Here is an 11,428-nt window from a genome sequence, read left to right as displayed (position 1 = left end):
CGTCTCCTACTAGGCCTAGCCTAGGTAGGATTTTTAGGCGGCGATTTTAATTAAATTAGTGAACAGTACATTGTTAATTTCCATTGTCCATGCGTTTTCTAAAAAGGCGATGACAATTTAGGCGCTTAGCACTTTTTTTGTGCACTTCGTGACAAAAGCACCAAACTTGGCAGAAACCTTCTTTAGGACCTATTTTAGACCTCAATTCTAGAAGGGTGCCCACAAATTTGAACAATTTAATGACGTCATAATGTATTATGTAAAAATATCTAAAAAATATAAATTACATAAATATGTCAAGTTTGTTATCAAATCATAGCTTATGACATGTAAAATACCTCTAGCATGAGAAAAATATAATTTCACAATATAATGACGTTATTATATATTACATAACTTCGTGGGAAAGTTTAAGAATTCAAATAATATGGCATGTTTGGTATTAAATTAAAGCTGACATGTACAAAACCACGGAACTATATAAAATATAATTTGAACAATATAATGATGCCATTACTTAAGCCACACCCATTATATAATATTACATAACATTCAACATTTTGAACTACTGTAGATCATTATAAAGCTCTGTCTACCACTATCAAACTTTATGTGAGAAATAAATGTGATGTGCACACATATATGGTGTGTGATGATGATATTTGGGCATAGAGCACACTTTTTTTGTCAAACTTATGTAGTGATAGTGTAGACATAGCTTAAGATTGAGCAACATGAGAGAAAGATAAACCACAACAGGCATAGAACATGATTTTTAAACCGCCCGGTGATATGCTGAAATTTGATTAATTAATTTGAAACAATAATGATGAGGAAACATAAGAATATTTAAATTACAAATAAATTGTTTGATATTTATGACACTCAAATCTTAATATATTAAACATTAATCCTCTAAACATTTTAAAAATTGTATAAAAATGATATTTAATATAATGTTGTTTTAGTCTACTATCACTTTGTTCTATATTTATTATTGTACTGCATGTTTGTGTCTATGTTGTGTTTTTGAAATTTAGTTTTGAAATGTATGAGAAACTCCTTCAGATTCTGAAATATCTAAAGTTATTGGTGAACTCTACACAGTAGGCACATTGTAAATAAACTATAGAAATCGATACCAAGAACTATGTTTATCCTCATTCTTTTAGAGAATCAAGAGGGATTTTGTGGATTAATTTATTTCACGATGGATGTACCAAATAATCAACCTTATGAGATAATTTTATAAATATTTTAGCACTGTGAGAGTGATAATAAACAAACCTAGTTCACAAGAAAAAACATTGTGTATAACTATAATAATCTTATTTAATTTTTTTGAATGAAATAGATTAGGGTTATGACTGGTAGATGGTATACATTACAATTCATAATAATTGTGATAATATAATTAAGACATACTATCACTATATACACTAATAAATAGTAAACTGAATCAACAAATTAAACTTATTATAAATGATGGCAAATAATCACAATAAAAGCTTAAACAATTTTTGTTCATTTAACTGGCACATAATTAGTATGTTATGTTCAGGCCTAATTTATCTAATTTTTCCTTAGTACTTGACTACAGTCGGTATAACATAGTATAATAGCAATAATAATTGTTATTCTTTCAATGATTATGATAACATACTGTCTGTTATTATTTCATAGATCCTAAATGTATATCAAAGCAATGCTAAAAATTAGTATTATACAATGTTTTTTATAAAAGACATTAAGTTTTAATTGATTAATTTTATTGATTTAAAATTGTTATTAGATATATTTTATACACGACAAAATAATATGATAGAAAATATATACTAAATAATTGTGAATAAAATGTGAGGTTATGATTTACACTGTCAACAATTGTGTATAAAATAGAAATGCCTACACACAAAACACACACTAATAAACAGTAGGCCTAAATGATTATCAACAAGTACGGCTATTACAAGTTGGAGTGGTGACAATTGAATAGTGAAAACCTGTTATTAACAGCTACAACACAATTTGAAATTTAAAATAAATTGTCCAGTTTTATATTATAATTGCACTGTAAAAAAAACCTTATAAATAAAATTGTTTAAAACATGTAGATAGCCTTTCTTTACACAATAGTTTGCATTCAATCCAACTATTTCAAAATAAAATTGATTATACTGTAGATGATATAGTATAGTATAATCTGTTTTATAGTTTAGAATTCAAGTATACCTTGATCATAAGAATAGTTTACACAAAACAATATATTTTACAATGCTTTATAGAAATAATCATTTAAAATTGATTGTTGTTATTAGAAAAATTATTTTCAACATTGAAAAAATATTAACTTTTATTAAATTAAGGATATTTATAAGATTATTAATATTAGTCATTTTTTGTGTGTTAGATATTAAGGAATATGATGTACATGTTTTGTAACTTTGTTTATTATTTAATATTTTTAATAGTATGGCGCTTCAGCATTAATGTATGCTGCTGATGCAGGTAATACAACCATCTGCCAACTGGTCTTAGAGGGTGGAGCTGATGTAAATATGCAGGATAATGTAAGTCATACACACAGTTTATAACATTAATTTAACCTTCAGTGAAACAAATCAATAAATTTAAACTATTGTTTTTAGAATTTAGACGACTACCAGTACTATAAGACTTTAGGAAAATCATAGATATTATATAATATCTCTATGGGAAGATTAATTTAGTTGAAAATACACTACTGTAGTATCCATGTTATTATACTATTGTAGTTATATTATAATAATACCAATTCTCGTAACAAACATATTTTAAATATATCTTGTACATTCTTAAAATGAATAGAATAACACAATACTGGTGTGCATATATAGTTCAATATAGAAATGATGAATAAGTTATAAACACATGCATAATAACTTTTTTTCTTCTTTTTTACAAATTCTCATACTATTCTGTTTAAATTTGCAATCAAATTTTTTGTATACTTTGTTTACACACTGTTATACCATAACATTAATATGTGTATTAAATAATATACACATTTATTTTCCATAATTCATTGCCGAACGCTGCTTTTAGAAATAAAGTGTGAAATGAATTTTACAGCACAGTTTTTAAATATTTTTGCTATTGATTATTATAATTTAACTACTGTACTGTAAAATAAAAAATGCTGATAGCATACACCTCAATCATCAAAGTAAAGTTAAATGGTATTATAGTCAGTATGTTTTTATAAATTGATAACATTCAATAGAATACTCATAACACTTTTCATAGCATAAACTTCTTTTGAATATTTAACTGTATTTTAGTATTAGGCAGGTTAGAAAACACGAATAACATTTGTTGATATAAGTTTAAAAAAAAAAATGTACATTAAAAAAAAAATAAGTTGTGAATATGAATCATGTCTATCATCAACCTTCACCTTGATTACTTTGCTCTTTATAATTTGAGGATATTTCTATCATTTATGATAATAATCTATGCTGAAATGAAAGGTTGTGAGGATTACTTTTGATAGAAGGGCTCTTCTTACCTAAATTAAAGCAAATACATAAGCCCATAACACCATAATAATATTATGACAAAATATATATTACATATACACACACATATATTATACAAAATTTCATATTTTTGGTGGTATTTCTGTATAATTTTGAAGATCCTAAGTTGTTAAAATTTAACCAATGGCAGCATAACATAGTTAAAATTATTTGAGTTGCTCCTACAGCCTTGTGTTAAATTTTAGTTGGAACCATTGTTATAACTTGAAATCTTTTGGTTTAGGAACCAATTCAAGCCTATTAAATTCTATTGATTTGCTACTCATATATCTTTGCTATTTGGGTTAAATTTAGCTATTTTAGGGCTTTCAACAATCTACAACATACTTTTTTATGTGCTAATTAAAATAATATAGTACAGTATCTAGCTATTATTTGGATTTTCAAAATCTACAGTATTCTAGCTAATTTTGTATTATTTAAAACTGATTGTAAATTGCTAATGCTTGCTTGTTTAGCGTCCCCTGCCCTCCCAGATTTTTGGCTTTCTTCTGATGTAATTTTTTTTTGTGTTAAACAGTTTATGAGAAAAAATTGCTTTAATCGATTGAAGCTTAACACTAACATTATTGTGGTTATAATCAAGAAATTGCAAATGACAAGGCAATTAAATTAGTTTAACAATACACTGATAAAGGTACACACAAGTGTAGCCAACAATTCTTGCGTCAGCCACATTTAAATTTCTACATAATGCATTGCTCTCTAGATCTAAATTTACGACTGTGAACCTCGCTCTTCAATATTAATTTGAATTATACTAAATTGTTTGGTCTATAAATGAAAGGAAAACAATTTCTTATATAGTTTTCATTAATTCATTTATTTTTAATCCCATGAATTATTAAACAAATAATTACATATCTATAGTATATCTACATATGCATAGTAGGCTAGATAATAAGCAGCACTTAGCACAATCAATTGATTGTCTACAAGATTCCAATTGTACAACTCTGTCAATAACCAATGCTAATTACATACAATTCAAGCATTCAATTTATTATCAAGCAATAGATAACAAATTTGATACATAGCAAAGCAGAATTGTTTCTATGGCCGTTTCTGCTGCCAAGAAAATACCGTATTTTGTACGGTATTTTTTGAATACCGTATTTATACCGTATTTTGTTGGCAGCAGAAACTGCGCTCATAAAAAAAATACCGTATTTGGTATACCGTATTTTCCCCACAAAATTTGTGGATAAAATACGGTATTTACAAATTTATACAGTATTTTTTTGTACCCTTTTCTGCTGCCAATAAAAAATACCGTATTTTGTTTGACCTACGACATGAGGTCAACATCGTCTTTTTATTTTCTGTTGCTGTTAGCTGTATAGATATATTCGGCGAAAATGTGGAGCGAAAGACGTCACAGTATTTACTATATAAATCTGTGTGGGGAAGGAGGGTGTGGGGAAGGAGGGTGTGGAGAAGGAGGGGGAGGGGAAGCTGAATGTCCGGCCAACTAAAAGGTAATAAAAGGGACAACCACATTTATAAAGACATTTCTAAAAAAATAAAGCAGGAGTACGGAATAGACTTGTCTCCAAAGTACGTAAACTCAAAGCTAAGAGCCTGCGAAAGCAGTACAACATTGCAAAAGACAATAACTTGGGGAGGAACGAATTTAGTTTCCCCCCATTACGATGTTTTCTGTGCTCTCACAACATCTCTATCACTAGGGCTAGCCTGTTGAAAGTGAGTAAAACTTCCTTTATTCCAATATTTAATTATCGACCAAATATTTGAATGGCAATTTGGGTAAAAAGGATGAAATTTAACACGACCACCCAAGAAGTATTGTTAGCAGAAACGGGGTACTAAAAAATACTGTATAAAAAATACCGTATTTTATACCGTATTTTTATACCGTATTTTGAGCAGTTGCAGCAGAAACAGGCCCTATGAATTAAAATGCCCACATAAAATATCCAACACAAGAAACAGATTTAATGTCTAAAGTATCATCTCTTTAAAGCCTTACCGAAGATGGTGATTTTTTAGTCATATTCACTGACAACATAGATGAAAAGGTATAGCATGTATAGTATAATGAACACAATGATGATGAAAACAATTATGAAGTATTATATCAAGAAGATGTATACTGTCACACTTTGTAATAAACAATGCACTTTATAAAAAGTTTGTATCACTTTGAAATAACTTGTCACTTTGTAACTAATAATTTGTGTGACAAATATTTAAAAGTGTGATAATTACAGAATATTACAACAATAGTGAAACAGTAAAACAGGATTATATACAAACAATGAGGACATTTTTAATTTAAATAAATGTTCAGTACGATTTATAAAGTTTTATTTTGAGACAACTTTCATTAGTATCATAGCATTCCATTATTCTGTACATTTTCATCGATATTATCTCCAATAAAGTAATGTTTTTACTTATATATAGTAGAAGGTATGTGATGTATGATATGTATGCCTTTTTTAATAATAGGATTAGGAGGACCGAACCATCAATAGTTACAAATTGTTGAGTCTTAATTTCATTTTGTTTGCATATTCAATCACAGCTAATGCTATATGATCATAGAATCACAGCTATGCATAAGATCATAGAGGCAATCATTGTATTTAACTACTGTGGAGTATCTTTGTGTCACTTACTACAACTGTTCTATTGATCAGATCACAGTACATAATTTCTCTGATTAAAATGTATTTATTTGTTTCATAATGATTCCTCTACTTAATAACAATGTCATGATGACAATTAATTCATTAGATAAACACACACACACACACATTAAAGTAAATCTGATAAATTGTTGTCTCATGTAAATTATTTTCAAATGTCAAATAGATCTAACGTCCTTCTAACAGTTTTGTTTCATTTGCTTCTTTATTGTCAATTATTAATTTTTTTTTTTGGTGCATATTATATACATACATAAACCATTTATATTGCACCTTATCAAAACATTTCAAGGCATATTACAGATAACTAAAACTAAATAGTGAAAAAAGAATGTCTACTAAACGCTGGATGACCAATAACAATACATGCACTCATGAATATTCTATCTTCGCTATTTTAGATTTTTCAAATCTTTTGTTTGCTATTTTTTTTCCCAAAATAGTTTTGCTTTATTTATTTTCTTTGGCCTTATATTGATTTTGACCAATATTCTATCTATGCATATACTCACTAATAACATGCACTTTGGAATACTCTGTCGTTGACATATAAAATGACTAATAACATGCACTCCAGAATTTACAAGGAGTTATCTCCTCCACGCTCCTAACAAATCACAAGTACAGATTTTCCCAGACTCGTTTTTTTATTTGTACACTTTTAAACAACATGACACACTCACTACACTATATTTGTACATATTAAAAGGTTTTCTGTTTCTTATCAATTACCAATGACATTCTCTACAACTGTGAAGGGTTACAACCAATAACATGGATCTAGTAACAGCATATTCCATCTATAGTTTTAACAACCACAAACATTCACTACTATTATGGGCATTCCACAGTATTTGGTCCGTAGGTTGAAAAATTTCATTTACTGATTTTGATGTAACTCTTGGCCATTTCTCAATGTAGAAATGTTGAAGTTTATTAAATAACATTTTTTTTATTGTTCTGATATTTATTTTTTAAGTTATTGAATATTAAATATTAAAATTTGACGTTACGGACGGGAAATTTGAAAATATATTTACTTTATGTCTCAATAATACATAATCAAGTGATTAATTAAAATTTTGTTGTTTATTAATTTCATACATGCATACGTTTGCTAAGCCCAGATCCTGGGAAATGGAAATTTATCCCGAGACATTATATGTACCCAATAGAATGTACACTTAAGATTACTAAAATTAATACTGAAAATCATACAATTTTAAAAAATATGCCAGTGTTCTATCAACAATTATTAAAAGCTGTTGTGATTCTAAATAACATGTTAAGTACAGAACCACACACTGTAAACGAAATTAAATCTCAACAATTATGGGAAAACAAGTATGTAACATTGGATGGCAAATCAATGTACTTCTGCTCCTGGTTAAATTCTGGTATCAAAACAATCAATGATATAATTGTTGATAATGAACTATAACATATCAAAGGTTGATTCCAATGTTATGTAATAAAAAAAAACGGGTTAATTGAATACTTTGCTGTTATCAATGCCATACCGCATCAATGGAAAACAATTGTTAAAATACCAAATGTTGAAAATGAAATAGATAAAACCTTAGACATGCTTACATTCTATAAACAAAATAAATCATCTACGTTTTATAGATATCTTATTATTATAGTAAAGTCTCTATCCCAAGATCACAAGTGAAATGGGAACAAGAATTTGGAGTCGATTTAAATTGGCACACAATATGGTGTAATAAAGTTTTAAACACCAAAACATATTGTAAAAGTTGCCCAATTCAACTTTAAATTGTTACACAGAATTATAGCATGTAGAAAAAAATTGAAACTATGGAAATTAGCTGATAGTGATAAATGCCAAAAATGTAAAATAGAAGTAGAAAACGAAAAACATATGCTTTATACATCCAATTCAGCCAGCCTGGAGAAAGTCGATTCAATGATTTAGTCAAGTCAAACTGTTTCATTACCCTAAAAAAATTGCAAGAAAATGTTTTTTGATGAATTACAATAAAATATGGTCTCAAAAAATATATATCAAAAGTTTACCCAAATCGGACTACCGCAAAGGTTCAAAAGAGCCTATAATCAGCTTTTACGCACTTAGACACACATCGTGTCAAAGGGAAAACCTTGTGTTTTCGATTATTTAGGCTCTATGATTTTTAGTTACGTAGATATGAACATTTTTTTATGCCATATATGGGTCACCGGTCATGTTTCAACAAAATGTTTAAAAAGGGTAAATATAAATATGTATGTTCTGAACATTTTGACACCAATATCAAGACTCTGTGATTTGCAGTTACGTAGATGTCAAAGGTCACAAACTGGAATTTCCGGTCATGTTTGAACAATGTTCAAAAAGTGTAAATATAAACATATATATTTAGAATAATCTACAAGCGGTTACAGATTTTAAAAAAATTGCGGCCATCTTTTTTAATGTCAAATTTTGAACCTTTGCGGTAGTCCGATTTGAGTAAACTTTTGATATATGTTTTTTGAGACCATATTTTATTGTAATACATCAAAAAACATTTTCTTGCAATTTTTTTGGGGTTAGGCCCTATATTTTCATATTTTGACCCGACTAATTGTTAAGTGTTTTTCTGTTAACGAAACACAACACAACTTTTCAAGTTGGACTAATATAGTTACTGGAAATACAAATGGAAAAAACTCATCAATGAATTAATTTCTGTTTTTTATTTTTCAATATATAAATCATGTATAACATATAAAATAACGTTGAAAAACGAAAATGTACAAAAAACAATATGGAACCTATACAGAATAGAACTTTTTAATTTAATTAAGAATGAATACACATGTAACATTATCAATGCTAGGAAAAAATGGGCTAACGTCAAAGAAAAACTGTCAGAATTTTTTCAGTAAGCTTTAATGGAAATAAAGTATATTGTCTGTATGTATACGTATATTATACTTTTAATTTGTGTATACATTTCCATTTTATTACTTGACAGTTTTTATAGGTTTTTTATGCCAGTGTATATAGGTCTAATGTATTATATTTGTGTATATTTTTTTTATCGTTCCTGGTTTTAATGTTAATTTTATGCATGCATGTGTGTGTGTGTATGTATTGTATGGGTATATATGTGTGTATGTATATATATATTTTATATACAGTATGTATTTCTATACGTGTGAATGTATTGATATTATATATATATACAAATATATATAAACTGAAAGACACACAAATTATGATAAATAATTTAACAAACTTTTCATAAGTAAACAACTTTTTATTAAATATGCAATATATTTTATAATAGATAACATAACAAAAAATATGCAGAAAATAATGTAAATATATATGAGATTCATTAATTGTTGTTTATGTAACATTGAATGAATAAAGGTGGTGGTTAACCACAAAAGATAAAAGAAAAAAAATTTCATACATGCATTTCAAATTCATAAATGTCCCGTCCGAGAAGTTTTAGGTGGCTTTTTTACATTTATTTTAAAAGTAATTATGCAAAAATCTTGATATTTTATTTTTTCCTCCTGAGGACTATATCTCATTATATTGTGACACATTTTTTGAAAATTTTATATTTTGATGAAAATATCATATTACAAAAATATATTGTTAAGGACGGGACATTTTTGTTACGGACGGGACATATCATTTAAATTCTAATTATTTCACAAAACCTAAAATTTACTAATTTCAATAGCATAATATACTACTTATTTGTGAAATATCGATATCACTATTGGCAGATAAATCTAAATCGTTATTTTGACTAAAAACCCGTCTTTTTTCTCTAAGAAATCGAGAGGTTCCGGCCAGTGCTTTTTTCCAAACGAAAACAATAGATCCAACCTCTGAACTTTGAACGGAAATTACGTCACTTAGTCAAATAGAAGGCACAAAAGCAAAGATAGTGTAGTAGGAAGAAAGATGTTACACTTCCTATTCGATCAATGCAAATAAACGCGAGACACTATGGGCGCCTATTTCAAGGGTACGGAAGGTTATTGTATAGGAAATAGGCTATATAACAGAAGAATAATATGACTGTAAAATTGAGATTTAAAACGAATTAACATATAAAATGTACTGTTATCTTTATAGAAGGTGCAAATGAATCATATTTTTATGTTTTGGAATACAAATTTGTGTTTCAATTACCTGGAATTGTTTAGGTACCTGGAATATCTACCATATTTTATTTCTTTTATTTTAATGTTTTTATTTGCAAATCAACTGAACTTTTTAACAATTATTTACATTTAATTGTTTATCATTGGACAGAGATAGATAATTTAATACCTAGCTTTAGAAACACTTCTTCATCAGAGTGAATAAATATATTAGGGGCCTATTAGTGGTAATAATAGGCCTACAATGTGTATGCCTATATAATAATTGATTATGTATGGTTTATTTCTAAATGGGTAATAAAAGAGAATAGGTAGTATGGCATGTGTAATCAATCAATCAATCAATATTTATTGTAATCAATAATATTATACAAATAGTCGATCTGTCTATTAGGGAAAACATATACAATGAATACGGTACCAGTAGGACTAACATTATAGGAATTTAGGACTATGAGTATGTTTTTTTACTGAAAAAAAACCCAATTATTGTTAATTTTAATAATTTAATAATAACTTGTAACACTCCGAACTTTCGTGCATTCATTGTAATTTTATATGCCATGATTTATGTAATGCCTAACATTGATGATAATATTAATTATAAGCTGATGAGTTCATTATTGGTAAGGAAAAATTAACCGTGAGGAGGCCTACTTTACCCCCTTTTATTATACTACCCTTACAAAAAATTTTCTATAGAATCTATATATAAAAGGTTTTAGTTTTATTGAATTTCTATAGAAATGAATTTACAGATTCTACCCCTGAAGTTTTATAGAAATTGCTTTATAAAAAATATTGAAATTGCAGAAGAATTGATATCATTTATTCATAAATCATATATTGTTTGCCAACAACAATACTGTATACTGTAAAATTTGCATTATGACTTCAGACTTGACTTGATTTGTAATAGCCGAAGGCTGGATGGCAATCTTTTAATGTTATCGCAGTTCAAAAGTGATTCTCCATGGAGAGGGAACCAACAAGAGGGCGGCTGCAATCGACCAATCAGATATGCCCTACACTGTATGCACTGCC

At 27.9% G+C, this 11,428-nt stretch overlaps 1 protein-coding gene across 1 annotated transcript in view; it reads left to right on the top strand.

Moving 5' to 3' along the window:
• The first annotated feature begins 2,475 nt into the window (after positions 1-2,475).
• LOC144835067 (uncharacterized) overlaps positions 2,476-11,428 on the top strand; it is a 224,585-nt gene continuing 215,632 nt past the window's right edge. The window contains exon 1 of the mRNA XM_078690085.1: positions 2,476-2,570. Within this exon, the coding sequence (XP_078546211.1) occupies positions 2,490-2,570 (81 nt within the window). The 5' untranslated portion in view covers positions 2,476-2,489. The remainder of the gene's footprint in view (positions 2,571-11,428) is intronic.

This window comes from Antedon bifida, chromosome 2, assembly GCF_963402885.1.
Source record: "Antedon bifida chromosome 2, ecAntBifi1.1, whole genome shotgun sequence".
Lineage (NCBI taxonomy): Eukaryota > Metazoa > Echinodermata > Crinoidea > Comatulida > Antedonidae > Antedon > Antedon bifida.
Note: the sequence above shows the minus strand (reverse complement) of the source record. Positions and strands in the feature narration are given on the sequence as shown.